General features: G+C 32.1%; 2 protein-coding genes across 6 annotated transcripts in view; one reads left to right on the plus strand and one right to left on the minus strand.

Moving 5' to 3' along the window:
* Positions 1-26,331, plus strand: part of LOC143198801 (uncharacterized) — a 116,114-nt gene that overhangs the window by 82,899 nt on the left and 6,884 nt on the right. For 4 of the 5 annotated variants that reach the window (XM_076408297.1, XM_076408298.1, XM_076408296.1 and 1 more), the window contains 10 exons: positions 222-342; positions 896-1,032; positions 1,843-2,187; positions 2,251-2,612; positions 2,683-3,051; positions 3,114-3,426; positions 3,479-3,735; positions 3,797-3,952; positions 4,007-4,142; positions 6,097-6,157. In XM_076408297.1, coding sequence (XP_076264412.1) covers positions 222-342; positions 896-1,032; positions 1,843-2,187; positions 2,251-2,612; positions 2,683-3,051; positions 3,114-3,426; positions 3,479-3,735; positions 3,797-3,952; positions 4,007-4,142; positions 6,097-6,157 — 2,257 coding nt within the window. Of the gene's footprint in view, positions 1-221; positions 343-895; positions 1,033-1,842; positions 2,188-2,250; positions 2,613-2,682; positions 3,052-3,113; positions 3,427-3,478; positions 3,736-3,796; positions 3,953-4,006; positions 4,143-6,096; positions 6,158-12,214; positions 12,275-26,331 lie in introns of those variants that run through there. The other variant, XM_076408299.1, reaches the window with a different exon arrangement.
* LOC143198256 (uncharacterized) lies at positions 18,588-25,196 on the minus strand. The gene is made up of 4 exons (XM_076407385.1): positions 24,559-25,196; positions 23,779-24,274; positions 22,025-23,676; positions 18,588-18,611 (listed from the first exon to the last, which is right to left on the minus strand). The coding sequence occupies exons 1-4, from the start codon at positions 25,057-25,059 to the stop codon at positions 18,588-18,590; spliced, it is 2,673 nt and encodes an 890-aa protein (XP_076263500.1). The 5' UTR covers positions 25,060-25,196.

A 26,331-nucleotide genomic window follows, 5' to 3' on the forward strand; every position in this document is an offset into this window, starting at 1 on the left:
ATTGTCACAAAACATAGTAATATTTGCGCATAAAAATTATCAGTTTATAATACTTTAAATTAATTCCAGCATATTCGGATCTTTAGAGAGTCGTTTCTCTTTTGTTATGAGTAAATAGAACTGTGATTATATTAAACAAAATCACTATACATATGACGGTTAAATTTACAAACTTAAAAACAAGTTATCACATCAAAATGAACTGATTAAAATATTTCCAGGAGCGTTACTCCCAGCCCAGTATCAAATGCGGTTAAAACCGAACACCGCAGAAGCGGATCAGTGGGCGAAATACCTTTTAAATTCGTCGAGGAGATTGAAGCGGAAATTCGAAGAAATCAGGTAAAAATATATCTCGTCGAACCGCTGTGACCGAACTGATAACACTTGTTACCGTATAAATAACGGTTGTTTACACTTCAAAATTCTTAACCTTATATGTTTATAACAACATAAGTTTAAACAATAGCACTATCTTCAAATTATATACAACCCACATTAAAGTCTACAGCAAACATTTACATGTTCGAACATACCAGGGTCTAAAAAAGTCAAAGTACGTTGAAATCACTCTATGAGAAACATATATCTTATCTTATCTTGGTTTGTGTTGACAATATCCATTTTATTTACGAACAACCGCTCATGCATTTTTTCCTAATAGCATGTTATAATGCATTTAAAATTGCTTGAAAAGTGGTATATCTTAGAATGCAGTCCATTGTTAACGTGTTAAAATTAAATGACCCATGGTATTTAAGATAAAAAGTGCAGTAATCAGTTATGAATAATAGTTAACCAGTGATAAATTGTTTACTTGTGATTTAGTCAGTATGCGTAAGAGATTTATTGCGTTCTCTTGATTACCAGATCTGTTAAATGGTATGTTATATAGGCACACAGGGACCGTGTCAAAGAGCAGGAAACTGAAAAAGCCGAGAAGCAAAGATTGGAAGAGATTTTGAATATGTGCGCTGAATATGAAAAGCAATCACAGCACGGCGAGAAAAGTAAACATCACACTCCGAATAGGTAAGATCAACTTTTATTAATAGCAAATGACTTATTCACTTATAATATTTGATTGTAAAATTGAAGTGAATTTATCGCTAATGCTACGAATATCTCTATATGCTGTAGTAACTTCTAACAATATTTTTGGAACAATATTATTTAGTTGGTGTTTCGCTACAGCCAATCTCTTGTAAATAATTCAAGGAAATAATTATAACATAATAAGAATTACCTTCAAATTACCATTAAAAAAACAAGAGAAAATTTCAGAAACGAAATGGCTTTTGTTAGAAACAAAATCTAAACAATTATTAATATATTTGGCTGGGGAAGCTATTTTTGTTTTTCCTAATAAGGCTTGAAAACCTCATATAGGCAACGCGATTTGTTTACTTAGTCAAAAGTGATTGTACTCTGAATATGGAAGTTTCAGTGTATTTTTCAATATTTTGCTTTTTTGAATTCAGAAAAGGAAAAATGTAGGGCAGGATCATCCAAAAATGCATATTTATTGTGATGAATGCATTTTTGGTAGTTTTCGGAAAGTTCGCTTTCTATAACAACAATAGACCACACACATTTTTAGTGATTTAGCAAAAATTGAGATACTTTGCCTAAGAAGCTTTAATACCACCATATAGCCTAAATTCTACAAAACTCTTAATTTATAAAGGGTCTTTGAAAAAATCACTTGGTTCAGTATTTATATTCACTTTATCTGAAAAGTAGTAAAATATTGATCAAAACTGCATATATGTATGTAAAAATATATATAAAATATTAATATTAATAAGTTTACTTTGAAACACGTAAAAAAATACTTTTTAGGATTATAACGAATGGGTCTCTACCAAGGGACAAGAGACATTTAGGCCCATCATCACCATTTGGAACCCCGCCTCCTTCGCCATTAGAGGTTTTACATAACGAATTATTGAAGCAGAGCAACCACAATTATGAAAATGTCACAATAAACTATAGTAAATCGGATTCAAGGAACGTTCAATATGAAAACGTTGAATATCGACAGGGAAAATCCCGCAAAGACGAACTTAAAAGTCCAGACATCTCCAGCCAGTATGAAAACGTTCACATTCAGAATGGTAGCGGAGGATCTTATCCATCGAGTCCTCGAACAAGAATAAAAACATTCGTGGGCACATCCAGAGACAAGTAAGTTAGAGAATATCTTAAACTGTGTAATGTTACTAATATATCATTTTCAAATGAAAATAGTGATATTAGAGATGTTGCTGAATCTAAGCAAAACAAATTTGCTGCCTTAGAAATTGAACGGATCGAACTCATTAAAGAAGCCGAACTTATTAAGGAAGCTGAAAAGGTCCTTAAACAGAATCTTCACAACTCAAAAGAAATTACGCAGGAGAATTTCGATTTGCTTGAACTAGAACCGAGAAAAAATACTCCTACCAAATTTATTTATCCGCTAGAAGACGATCTTATCGTTGAGAAAGACCGAAACTCTACCGAGAGCAAGAAATCACTTGACTCGAGCTGCAAAAGAGACGATGAAACTTCGAGTTTAAATAATACAAACGATTCAAACAGCTTCGATTCTTTTAGAGATTACAATAAAAGTAAGTATTTACTATTAATAAGAACTGGTTAAAGCTGTAAAAAATCACTTTTGAAAACATTCATTTATAGCTTACTCAAATGGACGAGGTGTTGAAGACAAAGAGAGATTACAGCAGCTAAGAAAAGAGAAAAGGGATATACTCACGGTGATTTCTAGAATCAAGAGACAAATGGCGGAAATTGAGATCCAAGAAGAAGAATTACACGGGGAAATTGAACTTGAGAGAGCTTTAATAAACGGAGAATTTAAATCGAAACAGTTGGAAATTGAGAAATTGGAAACCAAAAAACAAAAGCTGACGAAAAGAGCACAAAGAATAGAGGAGAGTATGAAGGATTGTCAAATAAAACAGGAGACAGATCAACAAGAATGCAAGAGAAAGCTAAAATTAGCACAAGAAAATATGACCAAAATTGAAGAAAAATTAAAAACAGCTGGTAGGCATTAGGTCCAGTTACGGCATTAAACCCAAACTGAACGTACTTTATATTAATTTTAGACAAATCAAGTCCGGAATATGACAGTATATTTGACGAGTATCTTCACGCTCAAGAATTGTTAGATAATGAAAGAAAGAATTTTGAGGATCTAGAGTTCCATCATCTTGAAGAAGAAGCCGATTGGCTAGCGAGTCGCGAGGAGCTACAAAGAGACATAGTGGATTTATCCAGTAAAATCGAAAATCTGCGAGTTCACCTTCAAGAACTGGATAATCAAAGATCAACAACATCGAAAACTAACTCGAATGAATATAAAACAATACAAAAACAAAAGATGGAATGTATGGTCAGATTAGAGGAAATTAGAAACAGGTATATATAGTAAAACAATTTTATTATGAATTTAACAATATTAATCCTACAGGTTAAAAATTATCGATAATGAATTGTTGTCAAGCACCAATCAAGAATCTGATCAAGAAGTATCCAGCGGTAGTGATGAAAACGACAAAACTAAAGATGATAACGATACATCCGATTCGTTCCTTCATAAAGTAACGGATTTAAGTTGCTCCGTCATAATTAATAATCACAAGGTTCATAAAGAACACGAATTCAACATGTCGCAATCGTTCAATGAAAAATTATTACAAGAAAAGTGCGTGTTAGAAGATGGTGTAGGTTAGTAAACCATAGATTATATTTAAGAGACATTACAGAAAAACATATTTTAATATAACAGCCAAAAAGTTCCCAAGCCAAGATGATATTGATCGTATAAGTAAAGTTGCTTTGGACTCTCCGATAATCGAAGAAGGCCGAGGCTCTTTGGGTAGGAAAGCGTTCGAATCTCTGAAAGAAATCGAAAGATATAGACAGTTACATCTATGTCAACAAGGTATGACAATATCACAGTTAAAACTTATTATGGAAACTAATTTATATTGTGTAGGCTCTCAGGTAATTGAACAAGAAAGACAAAGAGTTTTAGCACTAAAACAAAAAGTCCAGGAAGAAGTAAAAATACAATGGGCGCAACAGAGGCAAGATTCCATAATATCTTCAAGTTCAGATGGCGTAAGACACAGGTATGATTTTTATAAAAATGTATTACGTTCATAAATAATAAAATGTTACCGGTATTGGTTGTTTTATATATTTACTTAAATACTAGTATTAGCTGCGTTTTACGCACTCACTAAACAAATAATAATTGCATTGAATTCTAAATTAAAATTGTTTTTATCTTCGGTTTTCATATAATATATCGTTATCTTTTTTGAAATGAATGTGTGGGAACTTATCTAAATTTGCCACATTTGGTAGAGGCGTTTATTCGCAATATAACTTTCGCTGGAAACGTGCGCGATGAGTGAGCCTACAACAAGTAAAAATCAATTAACAAACACAACTTCCATTAAACAAAATTATGAGTAAGAATAACTTTATTATTAACACAATATTTCTATCTAGACTATATATAGCATGAGTTTAGAAACATTTCTTTGATAATTATACCATGTATTTTTATCTATTTTTCTCTAACACTAATAAAATAATTTAAAAAATTGTAAAATAATATTTAAATGTAGATTAACGTAGTGTGATTTCAATATTTTCAAGCCCAAACATTTTTTGTTATATCTTATCCCAAATCTTCATATTATATTTACTTTAGATATATTATATAATAAATGTTTCTTCATCAAATAAGATTTGAGCTGTATTACGTATAGAATGTAATGATTACTGAAAAAACTAAGATTGCTTTGGAAAATATAGAATAAAGTATAGATTTGATGTTAAAAAAATATATTTTAAGTATATTTTTATGTAACGATAAATAAAGAATATAAATTTATTGTTGGACAGGAACACAGTTGCGAACAAAATTCGAATATCCTCAGATATATTGTTGTAATAAATTATCGATTCTACATCAGAGCAGATCTAAGGAAACGTAAATTGTTTTAATACGCTTACTAATCCAGCTGTCACATTGAAAAACGACTGTATTGTTAACAGATCTTATTATTTTTAACCAACCAATATTCTTTTTAAATTTCTAAAAAAAGCTTTTCAAGTATTTCCTGTACATCCTTTGTATATATGTTATTTACAATATTTTATTGATTTTTTTATACAGAGATTGTTTTAATGTTCATAATACAAAGTTTGATTATATTGTCAGCTGGAAATGTCAAATTGGACATAATAAGGAACATAATAAAGCTCTGGGAACTTGTTTTACCAAGAAATACTATTTTTATTAACAAACACGTGTATATTAATCCCACATATTTATCTGACATTATATTTTATATGTAATCTAATAACACATTTAATCTTTAAAAAATATTTCTTTGTAAAACATGGTGTTTTCCTATAACCTCGTAATCAATCAAACAAAAGAATATTTATCCACATCGACTTCCATAATTAAAAATAACGTTCTATTTTTTGTGCGTTAATCGAAAATTAAAATTTCTGAAAGTCGAGGTGGCTGTTGTCGCCGATGACACATTTCCAACGACAGAGACAGCAGGGGAAATTGATGGGTGCCGTATTTTTAGAAGCTCGCGATTTTATTCACCTGTTGGCAGGGAGATTTTTATACGTCCCATTTAAATTGAACGATCATTTTTCATCGGTGGTGACGGTCGGTACGAGATGTAAACGTCAGGGGGGTATAATTGATTGTGTGACGTAAATATTTAATAGGGAGTCATGTGATCATATGATACATCAGTTATTTACAACATGTATAACATAAACAGATTATTCAGAATTAGTTATCGATTAATTAACGAATTACTGATTAGGACCAACGTCGGCTCTAAAATTATATATTTTGTATTCGTTTAATTTTTTTTAATTGGACTTTTCAGAGAATTATATCGCACACGCCATTGATTCATGTTTTACATTTTTATTTTTAATACATTTAAATTGACCTGCGGCTGACAGAATACACGTGTATAGTTCAGATGATTAATCCCAATTATTGTAATTAGGCTTTTAAAATTTATAATTCTTTTTTAGTGGTCAGAGTATCGAGGACAAGTCAGATTCTAAACCTTTGAGCGGAGATGAAAATCGTAAAGTAAGTACCAGTAAAATTATAACAAAATATTTTTAAAAATAGAAAATCTAAAACTACGTTTCTTGATAAAAACGATTCTTGATATTTAATGATTATTAAAAAAATGTTCCTTCAAGTAGTACTAATATTATCAGCCAGAACGCAAAAACGAATTTTTCTTTTAATATTGTTAAAAATGTTATCAAGATTAGTTACCTACTTTGAAAGTAGGTAAGTTTTTTTGAAAGTATCATTATTAGTAAAAAGTCTGTAAATCTAATGATGATGCTTAGCGTTTTTTTTTTTAATTAGATGATATAATAATTTGATAGTTTGATTCTTGAAATCAAAGACTAATTTCAATGAGTAATTACCATGCCACCAGGTAACACTAAGCTGTGAGTTGTTTCAGGTTGATTATTTTATATTCACATAAATAATGCTAATTAGCTTACGTCTATTAGAGTTAAGTTGGGGCCTTATTCTTTACGATAGCATAGTTTATCATCTTCTATCTAATTATCAGTTTTCATTGGGACTTTTTGACTATAAATCATTTCTGCAGTTATTCCTTCGACTTACTTCACAATTGACTTTGAATCAACTCTAATATCATGTTGGGGATTGAGACCTTTTCAATTATAAAACTGGACTTTTGAACCTTATTCTTTTGTGTGTTTTTAAACGTTTTTTTGATGAAATATGAGCCGCTTAATAGGTTTGTTCATGTTGGAGTTGCATTTGGCGGCTTTTGTAACAATATGAAGACAATATTAACGTATTAATAACAATAGATTGGATCGTATTATATATTACTATTTTTGACTACCGCGATAATCATTAAATACGGTTACGAGATAATTTTTGAAGGCATCGTATGAATATGCATTCAAGTATACATTGTAAGAAATTGTTTATTGCCGAATAATACAAATAGCTAATGAAACGAAGATAAATAACGCTATTATTAACTAATATTTTCGTTTTAACATAAGAATGCGAAATAATTTAGTTCGTATTACTTGTATATATAATGGTTAAAGGCTGTGTATTAGTTAATTTTAGCAGCAAATAACAATCGATTCGCGCGGGAGAAATCCCAATACTGGGCCATCATGAAATCGATCCTGTCGATTTTTGTTTACGATCTTGAAATTTACGCGCACATTTACGTTTCATGTTCTCGCATCTACAGCTCGCTTTGTAAACATAAATCACTTCGTTTTTAACAATTAACCCAATATTAACAATTAATAGATTTATTTATCGTCATTTGTTTTTCAGTAACAAGAAGGCTTTGAACATATTCAGCCAATAGGCTGAAGTATATTTTTTGTTTTTAACAATTTTTAAATTATTTTTTTGACTGTATTATCAGTTGTAGAACTAAAGTATAGTTTTAATGAGTTAATAGGTCCCAATATGTAGAATTATTTACATGGTATTAGATCATAAAAAAATTCTGGCGTTATTGTTTTTTAAAATTTTATTTTAGTATCTCTTTTTTGCCAATGAGAGTTTATCTAGGTTGGATCTACTGTGACCAATTTACAGAATAACCCAGAGAACACAAATAAAAACTCATACACAAAAATAATTTACAATAATATTACAAGTATCGATTAAGACTATATTGTCAACGTAACAAGTGCTATAAGAATGATTGAAGTTTTTGTATCATTTGACTATCTCGTCAGTTGATTTATTCCTTCACGGAAATATATTGACCTAGGTTGTGCTAACGCTTGAAAATAATTCTTTGAATAGATCTTAGCCGTGCTACGAGATCTTGCTTTCAAACTAGATAAATCACATAGGCTTAAACCTTGTATTTAACCCTCCTAAAACAACAAAAGACTGCGAATATGTTTCCGATTTTAAACGTAATTTTAAAATTGAATACAAAAAGTGGGAAAATTATATCATGCCGGTAATATCCACTGTCCATTACGTATATTAACACGAAAGAAGATCAATCTGATCATCCTAATTAATAAGTGTGTTAAGTTTACAAGTCGCATAAATATGTCTGCGCCGGGGTACTGGTTAGTTTTACCGACTAATGTTGTTTTAGCGAAAAATCCCACTTCTTGGCCATCGTTAAAACAATCTCTCGGTTACATTGTTCCACATTCCACAACGATTAACGATCGGGTCGAGTGTTGTTTAGCGGCATGAAGCCGCCACATCCACCACTTTATTGTTTCCAATGAATGAAACGACACTGGACCAGAATAAATATACGTACCTGCGTCAAAGGCAGCGGAAAACATTTTCGAATTATTTTCGTGCCGAAATGCCGAATCACAAACGTGTTTTTGTCAGGTGGATTAATGGCCACCCACTAAATATCCAGGACACACCCGAGAAATCTTTTTTGTGTCGAGAATATCTTTTGATGTTTTTATTTCCTTGTGATAGCGGATATGTTGATGATTTTTTTTACGCTACGGCATATTTTTTGATTATTTAATTCCAAAAGAATCTTAGATATTCAATAAAATAGTTTTTTTTTATATTATGATTCAGCACTCTGGTTATTCAAGTGTGAATCTGGATGATAAATATTTCGATACATACATTTTTATATTTTCTCTAATCCAAAAATAAAGTGAGACGCGCATATTTTACTTAGTTATCCACAGTCTCTATGTAAATACACAAAAGTCTAGTTCTGGAGACTCTCGACATGCACACAAGGATTTGAATTTGCAACGTTGCTGTTGCAGTTGTGGAAAATTATACGTACATTTGAAGAATATAATGTAAATAAAATAAATTATCTTATTTACTTTTGTTGACTCAAGTTAAAATTGTTTGGTACATTTTTCATCTCTTATAATATAAAAAATGTAATATAAAGACCCTTTTATAAACATCTTTCATTCAAAAATTATTTTAAATAGAAAAAGAGAAAATAAAACAACATGTATGGTAACAAATACAATTTATTTATTAATATACAAAAATGCAAGCATCCATTTTTCTGTAAAGTTACTCATTAATACATTTGACACAGCACGGAAACTGCTATCTCAGTGCATTCAATAAAAGCAAGAAATGCAATTCAAATCGATATGTATTAAGCCTGTATGTAGAATATACGTCTATACATTCATTGCTATATTCTTTTAACATTTCATATTGTGCTTTTATTCTAGCTACACTAACCTGTAAACAAAAATTATCGTATACCCATTGCTTTCTATAATGACAATAATAATATAATTTTCTATGTATGAGGGGACGAATTTTTTTTATTTGAATAGCTTTATACTGTTTTGTATTGCATGGAGACACCCATAGGTGACTGTGTTGCGACAATTCGTGGTTATGTGGCACGTAGCGCCACCATGCGTAACCACATATTGTCATTCGTTCAATTTGGACCAAAATAAATCATTATCATAAACACTAAAAAGTGTAGTAGATATTGTGATAGATTAAATTTAATTATCCACTAATTATAACAAAATCCGTATCTCTACAAGCTACTAGGATAGGTTAATTTATACATAAGTCGATTAAAATCATTAAAAGTCTACGTACTATGTCAGTTTGTTTGGCAGTTAAGTCTAAATAATTAGTTTACATTTATTTCATTTGTTTCTAAACATGAGTCATGGAATTTATCAGCTTTTAATATAAATTTATTTTAAGATAATATAAACGTAGTGATAGATTCAAGTCATTGCATATGCCAAAGCAGATCTCTGAGAATTTTAATTAGAGATGGCTAAAAGTGCGGAAACCGTTAAATCACGAAACGTAATTGCGTTTATATTATGCTTGCTATCTTGGTGGTAGAGTTTATATTGCGCGTTAATTAACTATTGGAATTCTTGTTGACTGATGGAGGAATTCGTTAAAAAATCTAATTGGAATTATTTTATTTAAACATATAATTATACCTTTTTTATTACAAGGTTTTTCATAGGTAGTTTATATTTTATTAATTGATCCAAATTATTTAAAGATCTGAGAGATACGTGTTATAAGTTCCTAAGTTATTTTATTTGTCATCGGCATTAACTATAAGATACAGCAAGACAAATTTATTGGTAATTAATGAAAGAAAAATGTTTTATTCGTATTTGAAAATGTATCAACGCTTTTGAAACGATTTTCTTAAGGAATGCTTTAAATCTATCTCCAAGGTATGGATCGCCCGGATGATAAATATGTTTCTAATGAAATAAATTTATTATAAGGCGTTTCTGACGCTGATTTTTGTCGTGTATTAATATTTTGCAATCAATTAGAGATATAAAATTAAAAATATTAACGTGTAGGATATACATTATAGTTTTCGGGTAATATGGATTTATCGTATCTTTCAATTATCCATTTATTCGACCATAAGGATTTTAGTTTTGTCGGCTAATCTAATGTTTTATCTGTTTTGAAGGTTTAAACTATAGATCGTAAAATACTTTCTGCCGGAATAATCTCTATGTATAACTTGAATACGTTTATGATTATTATTCGGTTTAGAAAATGTTCTAAAGAGTATTTTGCTAAGCTATTGACCGTAGAGTAGTATATAGAGTGTTAACTTAATACAAATAGTTTTAGATTTGTTTTGCGTGGTCTTAGCAGGAGGGCGCTGAGAAAAAAATCCCACCTATCTCGGTTAAGTCACACACACATCCTTAATCTAGCTAACTTGCACTCTTTCTTCCAAGGGAAATGACGATACACAACCTTTTTGAGACTGAAGATGCATTATAATAAATAATAGTGATTACAATTATGTCACAAAAATGCTGAACATACTTTATATCAGGTATCAGGTACTCAATGGTGTCATAGATAGAAAAAGGTCAAAAACAGCTAATATATTGATTGCTTTTAGAATAGGTTGAGTTTATATCCTTGAAGTATTAAAAAACTTTTATGTGCGAATTTATTTTTCCTAATTCCGCACCGATTTTATCAAGTTCAATGTTTGGCAAATAAAACGGACTATTTTTATTGTTCCCAAATTGTTGGTTCGTATAAATGTGCCATGTGCTTTATTAAGTTACTGTACCTGTTCATATTGGTGCCAAAGACATATTTACTAAATGGACGCAAAATGTTTATTGAAATTGTGACATCCAATATCATTTTTCGTATAAATATGACGTTGGAAAATATAATTGGGACATAGTAACAATGGCCCATATTAAGTTTCGTTATATAAAGTGATCTTGCTGTTGCCAATTATTTAAAAAATATTAGAAAATGAATCATTTTTAAACGGTTCTTTCTATGGGATCAGAAAAACGAATTTGTAATAATAAATAGAAATTATTTAACCTGAGCGATTTTTAGAAAATTATATTAATAAATATGAAATCTAATTTTGAGTTTTAAATAATTTTAAATAAAACTTTTCTAGAAGTAATGATTGTAGACTGTATAATAACAATGAGCAATAACAAATGAATGTAGAAGCAGCGAAATACGGTTAAACTAAATTGTTGTCGACAGTATAGTCTCACTGCCAAGAAAAACACGTAATATAACAAAAGAGAAAAGACAGGTGCTTTGTTTCACGTTGGGTAAAAGTTGTTTTTCAAACAAACTTCAAAAAGACAATAAATATAGACCACTAAAAAAAACATCATTTCGACATTTCCCAACATTTATTTTTGATAATCCGGTTTGTTTATATCAACTAAAAACTTTCGTATAAACCATGCGAATTTGGAACATGGTTGTATTCGCGCCGGCCATTTATTTATTCCAGTTCTGATACAGTTCACAGCTTACTTCGATGTTGTGCTTTATCAATTGCAATATGAATTATTAATGTTGTTTGTTCTAAATGCGGGGGTTTTTTTATTCCAAGATTTGGGTCAAACATTTATTGCTCATATATTGATAGTCAAAATTTGCAAAGTGACAACACTACTTAATGAGTTTCATAGTGATAACCGGTCACTTTCAACTCAAGTAATTTAAGAAAAGATGAAAGTATAATCATAATTTTGATAGTATGAGGGATATAACCGTGCACAAAATATGTTGTTATGCCAAAAACAACGAAGTGACAACAGGTTCATCATGACAATACTAACTCTCACATTGTAGACAGGACTGGATAGATACATCATACCACCATAGATATACAACATCAAAGACTGATCTAGTTAGTAGTTCTACAATCTGTCCAGAGGACAATAAGTATTTGTTATGTTTATATTATATATAAATGGGATGTAGAAAATCACTTCAGATCGGTGGTGTTCGACGTTTTAGTATACGCACTTCACTATCACTTCACATATTTAGCTGATTAACTAGTACATTGGGACACTCTTTAGAAGTACTTCATACAAACTGGTTAAATTACACTCGTTATTAGTTCTAAAGAAATATCGCAATGTATCACTTCATTTGGAACATAGTCCGGAGCATTGACGATGGTACACAACACTTTATTTTGAAACCGTTGTATGATGGATATATTAGACTTGCTAGTGGTTCCCCGTAGTTGGATTCCGTATGACCAAATAGGTTTCAGTATAAATATATACAATAATATCTTGTTATCTAATAATAACTTGGATTTTCGCCCGATATGCCAATACATTTGGTAGAGTTTAAGCCCAAGTTGTTTCCGTTTGGCGAGTATGTACTTCGTCCGAGGCGTCGTTCTAGGTGCATAGCAAGATATTTAGCATCCTCTGCTTATGGAGGTTGCTTGTGCTTGTGGACTGGATATTGTTTGGTTGGCTTTTATACGCCATCTTTTCAGCCACATTTGTTTTTGATATATGAGTGTTTGAATGTTAATTGATGCTATGGCTGGATCTTCATGAGAAGCTAAGACTGCCGTGTCGTCTGCGTATGTTTCCACAGTGCTTATTTTTGTTGTAGGTAGATCAGCTATGTATAGAAGATATAATACTGGAACCTAACTACTACCTTGCGGAACCCCCGAATATATTGCATGTAATTTGGTATGTTCATAGCGTTGTTTTACTGTAAAATAACGATCTGTTAGGTATGATAGGTAGCTCATAATACAGATGAGGGAGAAGTTTCTTTAATTTAACCTGCAGGTCCGTATGCCATACTTTATCAAAGGCCTGAGATATGTCTAGGAACGCAAATGAACAAAATCTTTTGACGTTTAAGTCCATATTTATTTTGTTAACGAGTCTATGCACTTGTTCAATTGTTCCGTGCTTATTGCGAAACCCAAATTGGTATTCTGGAATGATCTTTCTTTTTTCTATTATACAATTGAGCCTCTTTGTGTACAGTTTCTCAAAAACTTTTGAGATTATCGGTAATAAACTGATATGGCGGTAGGAAGTGACATGGAGACAACATAAAAATAGGAATTATATAAAAAGTTTTCTTAAAATTCAAACCAAAGGAAGGGATTCGAAAGAAAAGCAATCAAAAACAGAAAAAAGCAATGATATACTAATATGTTTCTATAATTTCACGAAGAAATCATTGTATACTCAATAAATAATCATTGTCATCAACCTCAACACTAATACCAAGTCCAAATATAAATAACTCTTACTCCAGTAAAGGACAATACTTTGGACAACGGACAAACAAACCTGACTAATTTGTACTCTCAAGTTATATAAGAAGCAACACTCGTACAACATAAAAACTAGAGATCAAGCTATTAAAAGTGATTATATTTTTAGATATAACATTTGTACAATTTATTCTCCATCAGAACTGAAATTCAAAATATTTCACAGTCACATGTTTCGCATTTTAAAAATACGAAAATGTATGATAATTATGCAATTTAATATAAACATTTTTTGTTCAAGATATTTTACGCGTTTTCTTTTTAATTTTAGATATATTCTGTATATTTTTAAAGCTTAACCAATTTATCTTAGAATATTAATTATAAATGTCGGTGAGAGACATCCATCATGATGTTAATAATGACATTATAACCTTGTGTATATCACTATTTTCATTAAAAACGTTTATTAATTATTATATTAATTATTACCGGCAATTATATTAAAAAATCTTGTATTATTAGCTGTACAAATGAGTCTCTTGCATTCATCAAATAAGTTTTTTTTTATTAATCTTTTAGAACGTCAAGAATCGGCCCGCGGGCAATATGTATTATTGTTTGATTTCCGTTATATAATATAACCATCCTAACACGTAGAAGATCACTTCAGTAAGTGATTTACTGTAGAACTTATAATCTAAATCTTATTCTAGATACTATTCTAACTTATTTTAATGTCTAGCCTAACTTATTCTAATGACTATTCTAACTTATTCTAGAAAATATTAAAGTTCGTATGGTAGTTTGCGTTTGAGCCTACGTACTTCACTGTCATCGCGCACATTTAACTGTTTGGCGAGTGAATTGGGATGCACTAATAGTCTTTCAGAGTACTTCGCACTAGTACTTCGAATCACACTCGTTATGGGTTCTAAAGGGATGTCGCGCTGAATCAGTTTGTTGGACACGTAATATGGGGCATCGACGATGACTCGCAACACTTTATTCTGGAACCTCTGGAGGATATCTATGTTTGATTTGCTAGTAGTACCCCACGGTTCAATACCATTGGTCTAGATGGGCCTAAGTATTGACTTATACAGTAAAACCTTGTTGTCTAATGATAATTTAGATTTACGCCCTATCAGCCAATACATTTGGTTTAGTTTAAGCCCAAGCTGTTTGCGTTTTGTCACTAATGTTTTTTCCAAGTCAGACGTCGATCAAAATGCATTCCCAGATATTTAACGTTGTCTGCTTGCGGAAGTTCATGATTATTCAATTTTTCTGAGGGGCATTCTTCTGCAAAGGGTGAATGTCATTTTGTCTTATTTTCTTTGATACGCCACGTTTTCAACCACAATTCTAATTTGTTAAGATGAAGTCGGAGGTTTTTTGTGGCTGATATTGGATCCTCATGTGATCATAAAACCGCTATGTATTTATTCTGTTGTTCCATGTTTATTACGGAAGCCAAATTGATGGTCTGGAATAATATTTCTCTCTTCTGGGACTAATTGTAATCTCTTAATGTATAGTTTTTCGAAAACTTTTGAGATGACAGGCTTATAGGACGATAAGAGGAGACGTATTCTGATTTTTTCGCAGGTTTAAGAATCATAATGATTTGAGGCACTTTCCAAGTGCTAGGAAAATAATTAAGTCTTAGCATGTTATTAAATATGAATGTTATTAATTTAATGCACTTTCCTGAGATTTCTTTGAAGATTCTTCCAGTAATTAGGTCAAAACCGGGAGCTTTTTTATCATTGATTTCTTTAAATATTGTTTGTTTTACTTCCTTAACAGTAAATTTCTTATGTGGCAGATATCAAATAAGTGAAATAATTTAATTACTTGGACATCTATCAAGAACATAACCTTATTTTTTTAAAATTAATTTCATCTTATATTAGATATGCTTATTACAATCTTAATTTACAAATTAACTTATTACATGAGGTATTCAGCTGATTCTGCTTGAAAAATCTGGGATCCTTCAAGTGATATAATGAGGTTTTTGTCATTTCGCCGCAACACAAAATTAACATCGACAGATTCGGAACTATTAAGCTGTATTTTCCAGTCTCTAGTCCATTTGTAGATCTTGTTGACTGCTACTTGTACTTTTTCTACATCCTTAGGCAGATATATAGCTTTTGCCATGAATAATGTGTCGTCGGAAAATGTTCCAAATGCTGTTTTTTTGTTGTTGGAATATCAGCAGTATAGAGCAGATACAGGAGTGGTTCCAAGATACTACCCAGGGGAACTCCAGCCGAAATATGCCTCTTCATGTGAGACTTTCGAAATGATGTGATTGTAACAATTGAGTATATTAATCGCAAATGCCATACCCGGTCAAAAGCTTGTGAGACGCCCAGGAATTTATTTTCTTCGAATGTCTTTGCAACAGCCGCTGTTACTCTCTGCACTAGGTCGATTGTTGAGTGGTGAAACTTTCAAGTAATAGCAAATTAATTCATCGAAATGACTAAACAGAAAATTTAAGATAATATTAGGTGCCTCGAACAAAATTTGGCAGATGCGAACGTAAATATAAAATATATAAATAATAAGTTAAAAAATGCAAAAAAAAACTTTCTTTCTAAAAACTTTATTTATTTAAACTTATAACAGTTTGTAAGCAAAAACTGCATTTAATCTATTTTTAACATAATTATTGAGGGATGTCGAAAGATGATTCTAATAGATCCAAAAAATCCCAACTAACTTGGTTAAATAGCCCTAAACCACTAAGACACAACTATTGATTTGGATACTTGGCCAAGATATATTTCTTTAAATAAATGGACCCCTTAACAAAAATATGTGTTATTTTATAAGCATTTTAAAGGGCAATACAATTAGACACTATTCAACTGTCGATTGAATTTGCAATTAAAATCTTATAGTGTTGCCATATTTACCTTCATAATTTTGACACTATTCCATTTGAACACATTTTGGGTTTATACGCTGGCCAATATTTTACAACTATTATCCATTTGTTGGAAATTAGGTGAAAAAATTTCTAAAAATAAAAGTAAATACGTTCTTTTTTATGTTCACTGTAAAAATAAAATGAACCAATTGAAGCGATTCAAACAAACCAATAAAATTGCTATTGTGGTTGTAGGGTCATATAGATACTCGTATCAGACGTCTCAAAACATTACTCCAAAGTTGCCTATGAAGTTAAAACTTTGTTTGCCCTGTGATGATGTTATGTATTAACTAATGTCACCTACATTAATTGACATAACGTCACCCTGCAAAAAAAAACATCGAAATCCTTCGCATACATCCAATTTATTCGTCTATTTTTAAAATAATATGGAGTTGTCATGACCCGAGGCATAAATAATACGTGCATCATGGTTTCTGTATATGTGATATTTTATTGAGCATAAATAAGTCAGTGGCTGACATGAACGCGAGAAAACATGGAACTTTATACACGCGATCAGATTTAGATGATCCGAATGGTCCCCGAATTATCGAACGTCAAAAATAGACAGATTTATTTGCCAAATATTTAAAGTCCATATTGTGGAAACAACGACGTACTTATTTCTACTAGATAGTGTTGACATAACGTTGCAAATGAAAATCCACATTTCTTACGATATTTATTGTCTTGTTTTAAAAAGTATGGCTCAATATATTAGACTGCAGCTGTCGATTTTTTTCCACTTCATTATAATAATGTCGAGAATAGTATGAAACCACGCCAATTTCCAAATATTCAAGATTTTTACGAAACGCAAGAGTCGTTCGAAACTTTTTTTTTGTTCTGGCCTAAAACCAGGCGGTGGAAGCATACCTGGCCCTGGAGTGACAAGTTGGACTGCCTCTGGGCTTACCAATACACTAAACCGCTTCACAGTTAGCCCCTGTAGGCCGCTACTGCTACTGCATTAAATTTGGGGATATAGTACCCGTCAACCGTCAATTGTGTGTAGGTAGTAAAATATAAAATACGTGTAGTAGATAGGTTAAATAAGGTTTTCGTTTATTTTTATTTAGTCATTACAACGATTATTATATACAAATTTTATTATTTTAAAACGTTATTCTTGTGATAAATATCTAAGTTTGATTATTTTTTAATTTTTATGTTATTTATCATTACTTTGAATGCCCAAGTCTAGCGACATCTGTTAGAAAAACAGGTAATGCTTTCCAACACACCTAGTACTTGGAAATATTAAAAGGGAAAGTGCTATCCCACCCTCCGTATTCCCCAGACCTTGCACCTTCTTATTAGAAGAAAAAATAGGTCTACTAGTAGGGAATCGGCAAATTGCATGAAAGATGGAAAAAAGTAGCGGTTATCGATAGACAATACTTTGAATAAAATACATTGTACTGATTTTTCATAATAAAGCTTTAAATTTAAAAAAATTTATATTTTGAAACTAATTTATAGACCTGATAATTTTTGTTTAAAAGCTTCGATGCCATTAAGCGATTTACCGCCATATATTTATTCTTCAAATCTATCACTGTACCCCAGTACTGTATAAAATTCGATTTTAGTGAACTTCTGACGCGCCAGCTCACTAATCTATCATGATTCCTCTTAATAACGTTATTAATCTATAAATAATAGTAGAGTAACTTGTTCTGAACAACATTTTAATGACATAAAACATGCCCCATTTTATATTTACATAATGCACGTACTAAATTACCTGAAGTGTTATAATTCTTGACTTACAAATGACTGGCGTCGTGGACGTTTTCTTAAATTAGATGGCGTACACACACATCACCCCGGATGTTTAGGACAAAATTAGCTGACGTTATTTTACAGCCTTAAATAGAATATATAAGGATGTCGGCAAACTATTAAAAAATTTTAACAGATTGTCTGTCGTGGAACATACAGGAATTTATTTTTATTTCTAATATTATTGTCGTTAAAAGTAAACTGTCTTCCTACGTATGTATCTACGAATATCTCTCGTCCTGGTACTGCGAAAGAAAGGATTTTTTTAACTTCTACAGATATTTAACAAACCAAACCACTGCTGTGGTTTGAGAGTATATTTTTTCTTTTTATATATCAGTATAACTATTTAATTTCATTAAATCATCTTTGTGAAGACATAAGTAGCAGTCAACGAGACACAAATGGACTAGAGACTGGAAAATACAACTTAATAGTTCCGAATCTGTCCATCGCGTCCATTTTACGTTGCAATAAAACGACAAAACCCGAATTACATCACTTGACGGATGCCCAATTCCTCAAGCAGAATACCTTGGCACCCATCTCGATGGTAGGTTATATTGGAAACATCATGTTAGACAAAGAGTAGAGAAGATTAGACTCAAAGTCAAGCAACTGTCCTGGTTAGTGGGAAGATACCCTCAACTTGACTTAGGATCATTCAAAGAGATTGGTTTATCAGTCAATCATAAAGCCAATTTGGACCTATGGGATCCAAATATGGGGTTGAACTAAGACATCAAACCAACTAGTAATCCAACGCACCCAAAATAAAGTTCTACGATTAATTACCAATGCCGCTACGTAACAACGAAGAGCTGCACTATGACCTCGAAATCAAATGAATTTACGAAATTATCCAAGATTTTGCGTTGAAACATAAAATAAGGTTGCTAAATTACATCAAGGTGGAAGCAATACTGGTCAACACGCAGGAAATCAGAACATTGAAGCGCACTAAACCATACGAACTTTATAATGCATAAGTGTATTCTTAACTTTAGTTAAATTCGTTTAGTTTTATTTTAATTTTTTGAAATATGTGCTGATGTATTAATCCCGTACTCGCCTTGCTTGTCTATTAATGCAGGTACAGCAGGACAGTAGTAATAAATTAATTTGCAAATTAAGATTTTACTATGAATATTTAGTGTAAGATGCAATTAATTTTTAAAAATCTTTGTGAAAACGTAGCAACATCAGGTCAGTAGAACGATGCTCACAGTGTTTAGACTACAGGGAAACAAACGATATGTGGTATTTGATCGGCTAATTGAGTACATATGCACTTAAATAAAACGAGTAACATTTCTATCTAGGCTACAGGTACCTCTAGACACAATAACACTAATATTAGTATATACACACTTAAAATACACTACCAAACAGTGTTAAATAACTATCTTCCAATACACATTATAGATAGCGTCGAACATACTGCCAAATACTATTTGTAAAAATGTGATGTTCGTATTAAACTCGTAAAGGTTTTTTCCTTTTCATATTACCCTAGTTAAAAAGTGACAGAATGCTGTCTAATGCATCAGAACATGTAACCGAATCACAGTATAAAATTCGATTGGTATTAATACAGGTCGCCACTGTTCTTAAATGTCTACAATATTCTTTAAAAGATTACTGAAAATAATTAGAGGTTACAAACCGGCAAACTTCGCAAACCGAAATTCTAAGTTGATGCGGCAACATCGTGATGGGCTGATATCATACATTTTAACGTCCATTGGCTATTTTATTAAATAAACTAGCTGACCCGACAGACTTCGTCCTGTCAAAAAGATTTGTAATGTGGCAGTTTTTGTGCCTACGTATTTTAAAAAATTCTCCTGAACAGAACCATCACCCTGGTGATAGGGCGTTGTGAATAAAAAATAATTAAATAAAACATATATAAGGATTGAAAAGTAAGTAATCGCTTTATTGTTAATCATGTGAATCATAATTATTATTATTATTATCATTGTAGTGCTTTGTGGTATACGATGTTCTTTGTTTGATTACCTGGCGCATAGATAAACAAATCTGATGGTTTTCCAACACGGGAACAGGCAACATACAATTGACCATGTGAGAAACATGGGTTTTCTAGATTAATACCACAAACACTTAATGTTTGCCCCTGGGACTTGTTTATAGTCATAGCAAAAGCAAGCCGCACTGGAAACTGTAGTCGTTTAAACTCAAATGGCACATCAGTCGGAATCATTGGGATGCGCGGTATGAGAACATCTTCTCCTTTATACTTTCCTTTGAGTATAGTTGCTTCTATCACATTGTTTAGTAATTTTTTTATCGCTAACCGTGTACCGTTGCAAAGACGCGGTTGGTTGATATTTCGCAACATTATAACCACCGATCCAACCTTTAATTGAAGATTGTGAGGTGGCAATCCTGGCAAATCCAGCGAGTTTAAAAATTCCGGTGGATAGTTGACTACATCATCTTGATTAGTAGCCGAATCAACTGATTTATATATCCTCAATTCGCCTGTAATTTGTTCTTGAATTTTGAAATTTAATTCATTTACATCTATGTTTTTTGCAGCCAGTATAGCTCGTTCGCTCAACCAATCATGGTTTCTGTAATTTTGAGAAACATCTGGAAACACCTTCTGAATAAGTTCATCTTTTGATCGAGTTAACTGACAAAAACTTTGAGGAAAGTTAATGCAGCCAGTCAACATGTCTATAGGAAATTTGCCATTACCAATGTCAATGAGTTGTTTAGAGAATATGTTTCCAGATTGGTCATTTTGCAACTCGACACGCATATTCTTGCTTAAATGAAGTACTTTGACATGTTTCCACAAATTGGAGGACTTTAGACATGCATTGAGTTCATCAGCTGGCGTTGATCGTGGAATCACTGGCAATGTTTGACGAAAATCTCCTGCTAATAAAAGCATTGCACCACCAAATCGGTTATTATTGCTACGTAGATCTTTTAAGGTTCTGTCTAAAGCCTCCAAAGATTTTTTATGTGCCATCGTGCATTCATCCCAAACAATCAATTTACATTGCTGCAAAACCTTTGCCATTGCAGAGTTCTTCGAAACGTTGCAGGTTGGAGTTTCATTGCTTTGCATATTTAATGGCAATTTTAGTGCTGAATGGGCTGTTCGACCACCTTCAAGCAAAGTTGCTGCGATTCCCGACGAAGCGAGTGCAAGTGCAATTTTATTTTGTGAGCGAATTGTTGCTAATATTAATGAAATCAAAAAAGTTTTTCCTGTACCACCAGGTGCATCTAAGAAGTAAATCCCTCCAGTTTCATCATTTGTTACTTTCATAAGAGTTTCAAATACATACTTCTGTTGTTCATTTAACAGTGGAAGATTTGTTTGAATTAATTCTTTCAAAGCGTTGAGATCATACAGTCTTTCTCGATGCAACTCTTGGTTAAAAGCGTCATGCATTGGACGATTGGGCGCGGTCAGGCCTAATTGAATTAATAGTTTGTTTGACATTATCAAGCACATGTCCTCAATTGAAATCAATGCTTCATTGTAAATTTCTTCACTGATTTGTATATTTGGATTTCCCATTCTATTCCGTATTTGATACAAAATATCATCACACATATAATCTTTGTACTTCATCCACAAATCAATTGGGTTTGATAGAAAGCATGTAGATACGATTATAGAAAACAATGTTCGTATTTGATGAGCGTGTGATGATATTACAGCATCATTGAGAGTTTGATCCCAATGAGCGTCATTTTCAAGCAATTGCAAACGTTGACAGGCTTCTCTGTAGGATCCACACAATTCACCATCAACAGTTCGTAACTGTTGGAATGATGTTGGGCCACGTACATTGACTAATAGCAGTCGTAAATAAAAACATTCATCATTGCTTGGATGTACTGAATAAATCCGGCCAATCGCATCGGTGGAATATACATCTGTATATCCTGGAACTGGTTTTCCTTGTTTCCGTCGTATAAATCTCCTTGAGGATTGATTCCAGGTATAATATTTTGGCATTTCAGAATATAGCAATGTTTGTGCGAAATCATCGTTTTGGCATGTCTCAAAAAAACTGGTTAATGTAGTAGATGGTGGCTGAGCAGCTCTTTGTACTGCGTTCTGTGCTGTAAAATACACTCTTTGTCCATTTTCTAAATGTACAGCTAAGTGAACAACAGAAGGGTGTCTCTCATGAATAGGAAAAGAAAATATTCGCCAAACTGCTTCATTACTGCTAACATAGCTGCCCATTTGGTATTGGGTAACTTCATCATTAGAATTCTCTGCACCAATTCCAATCACAGCCATATCACTCCCTTTGGTTACATATTTGCAAATGTATTTAATCGATTTCACTGAATGGCAAGATTCAACGTTGATGTGTGCTTTGAATGTCTTTGATAAAATGGGTGAATATGGAACAATCCAACGATTATCTATTTCAATATCTTGTTGATTTAATTTGACAATTGTTGATTTTCCATTGTCTGCTGTCGATCTGCGACGATACAATGGATAACCGTCATTACCAGTAATTGTTTCCGATATTAATGTCCGTGGATATCGTTTTGAACATTTACCATCCATCATACACGGTGAATTTTGATTAAGAGTTCCACAGGGACCATGTATCATGTTTTTGATAACTACCTCATGCAATCCAGGATCTACTTGTACATTAGGGATTTCAGCTGATATCACTGCATCAACTTCATTTGGCCTTATCTTTTCAACCAACCAAATCAAAATGTGTGCATGTGGCAATCCTCGTTTCTGCCACTCCACAGAATACATCCAGCAGCGTGTCTCACCAAACACATTATGTTTTACGATGAAATTCATTAAAGATTTCAACTTTTGTCTAAAGACTCTGGCTGTAATATCATGACGATCAATGGGTGATTGCCCAGGGAATAACTCCTGCTTAATTTCTATCCATTGCGGATTGCATGTAAATGTGATGAACAAATCTGCTGTACCATAATGACGAACATACGACATGGCATCTTGAGCATATTCGTGCATATGCCGAGGGCTTCCGATGTATGTTGCTGGAAGAATAGTCATCCGACCGACATTCTGTGCATTTCCATCAGTATTAATCGCATCTCGAAGGTGAATATACTCTTCAGATCGGAGTTTGGTTTGATTCAACCTGATGAATGTTAATCTCTCCGTTTCAATTTTAACATACATGTCAACAACATATTTGTGATATAATCGGCGACATTTCAATATGTGATTATCTTCATTTTCCCGAATCATTAGGCGGTATGAATAATAGTTCATTGAACTGACTTTTTTGTTGGTTTCAGAACCTGTAAACAGATTTTGTTTTAATAACATTCAAATATAAAATTAAAATACATAATATAGTGACTGAGATATTATCGCCATAGCTAAACTAATATTTTAGTTACCTGTAATGGGATTTATCATTTTTATTGAGAAATCGTAGCCATCTTCACCTTGCCAAAATATAATGGGATATTGCAGTGCATCATATGAGCGGTGTGTTTCCTTTATACGTTGTAATTGATCATTCCGACGATGTAAAACAATATCACGGGATTCCAAGTTTTCTCCAACTACAACGATAGCAACTTCATCAATAGTTGGTGCATTAAAACGTCTTGTATGTTGACCTGCAGGTGTTTTATCAGCTCTGATTACAATTTTGTGATTATCGGATGGCATCAGATCCAGGGCAGTTTTAAACAATATAATCAATTGATTGCGTTGATGAAATAAATTTTGTAATTGTTCTACAATAGACCTTTTTACTAAATTGTTATGTGCACAACGCAGATCAATTTCTTGTGGTGAATTGCCCATAAAATAAATTTGCAGGAATTTGTTGTCGCTATCTGACACTGGTAACAGTGAACCTGCTCTGTGATATATTTGCCCTTGTATCTGTAAATAAAAAAAATATTATGGTGTGGTATAAATTAATGGATTGTCAGTGATCAAACTTAAATAATATTTGATCTTAAAAAGTATATATTTAGTTTTAACTAATATCTATCAATTATAAAATATAATAAAAGTGTCACTGAAACTGAATCACCATATAATATGATGACTAAGTGATATATTTCGTAATGATTAAGAAATTGAAGATTAGTAACACATCTTAACTTTGGTGACAGAAAATTTTGTTCGCTAAAATAATTATGATTAACTGCTATAATACATACCTTGAAAGTTGGCATAAAATTTTCCCGAACTGCATTTGTTGCCCCAAATGAAGTCATTTGAAAGCAATTGTTATATTGTTGGATATGTGTCAAAAAGTGTATAGAATCTGTTCCTATTCCTGAAACCAATGAGTACAATGGTTCTGGTGGTGGATCCAATGGTATCAATTTCACTTTACCATTTGCGCAACACAATCCATTGGCTTCGTTTTTGTATTTTAATGCCTTACAGTGTGAGCAAACCAAGTTCATAGAACCAATAACAACACATTGGTAGTTACTGTAGTCAATTGACACATCGTAACTGAAAGCAGCTCGATTCAAACTTGCGCGATTATTAGTTGAACGTCGCGCTCGCGGTTCACGCGTTTGTGATATCCGAATTATTTCACGTTCATTTCCGTCGTCACGTTCTTTTGCAATACGATTATATCGGTAATTAGCTTGGTTTATAGCATTTCTGGTTCTTCTACCTAAATTGCTTCGTCTTATAGGAGGCATATCAAATATAAATTATTTTTTCACTAATCACGAACTAAACAAACACTAACTAACTAAACACTCTGCACAAAACACGATATACGAATTTGTTTCGTGTATCAGTTGACAATTCATCTGTCATCTGTCAAAAGTCATCTGTAACAGACAACTTTTTTTTTTAAATTTGATATGACTTGAACTCAAGTCCTTTTAAGCCGTACGAATTGTTTTATTTATTTAAAATTTGAATTAAATTTTAAATAAATAAAAAATTTTAAATAAATAAAACAATTCGTACGGCTTAAAAGGATTTGAGTTCAAGTCATATCAAATTTAAAAAAAAAGTTGTCTGTTACAGATGACTTTTGACAGATGACAGATGAATTGTCAACTGATACACGAAACAAATTCAAACAAAAAGGGCTTTTTTAGGGTTTTTCCAGCAATAATTCTAATTTTTCTCGCCGTAGAAACCATCCTTGAACTTCAACGAACATTTTAAAAAAAGATTTGGCCAAATTGGTCCAGGCGTTGTTGAGTTATGCGCTTACCATCACATTTTGCGATTCATTTTTATATATAAGATTATAGTTAAGGTTTTACTTTCTTTGTCAGTATGTAAGCTTTGAAAATTACCTTATTCTGGTAATTTTGTTGATATTGTCTCATGTAGAGTATATTTTAATTTTAGCTAATTGACCAATTTGTCGTCTCAGCTGTGCTATATTTTTCATGTCCTCTATTACCTATAAATAACTAGGTTTTTATCTTTTTTAATTTCATTAAATATTCTGAACCATATGTAATGAATAAGTAAGTAAAAATATTACCACAGAATTAACAAATAATGAATATGGCCAAATGTAGATTATCGAAATGCACATGAATAGTTGCCCTGGAAGGACTGGCTCAAGGTCGAAACTTTTGACCTTGGTTTAGTTTTTTTGACTTAGGTTAGGCTATTCGCACCGTATTTTTTTTCCCGCAAACGAGGACTCGGCGGCTTTTAATTAAATAAGGGAAGTAATGCGTCCTGTAAATGCGAAATTCAGGCACAAAACTTGACATTTTTAAAGAAGTATGAATCAATGACGGCGTTATTTTCGCAAAATTCAGCATGTATAGCCTTGAAGCTTGATGTCAGTAGAACAAAATGACATATGTGTATTTAAGCCTAGCGACATCTGTTAAGAAAAACCGGTAATGACTTTCCGGGATGCTTAGTATGTTTTTATTATGTTGGAACTCACATAAAATGCAGTGTCGAATATCTGATATGTTTCTATTTTAAAT

This window comes from Rhynchophorus ferrugineus, unplaced genomic scaffold (assembly GCF_030347505.1).
Source record: "Rhynchophorus ferrugineus isolate W39M unplaced genomic scaffold, kcgeb_rfMv2 rfM6, whole genome shotgun sequence".
Taxonomy (NCBI): domain Eukaryota; kingdom Metazoa; phylum Arthropoda; class Insecta; order Coleoptera; family Curculionidae; genus Rhynchophorus; species Rhynchophorus ferrugineus.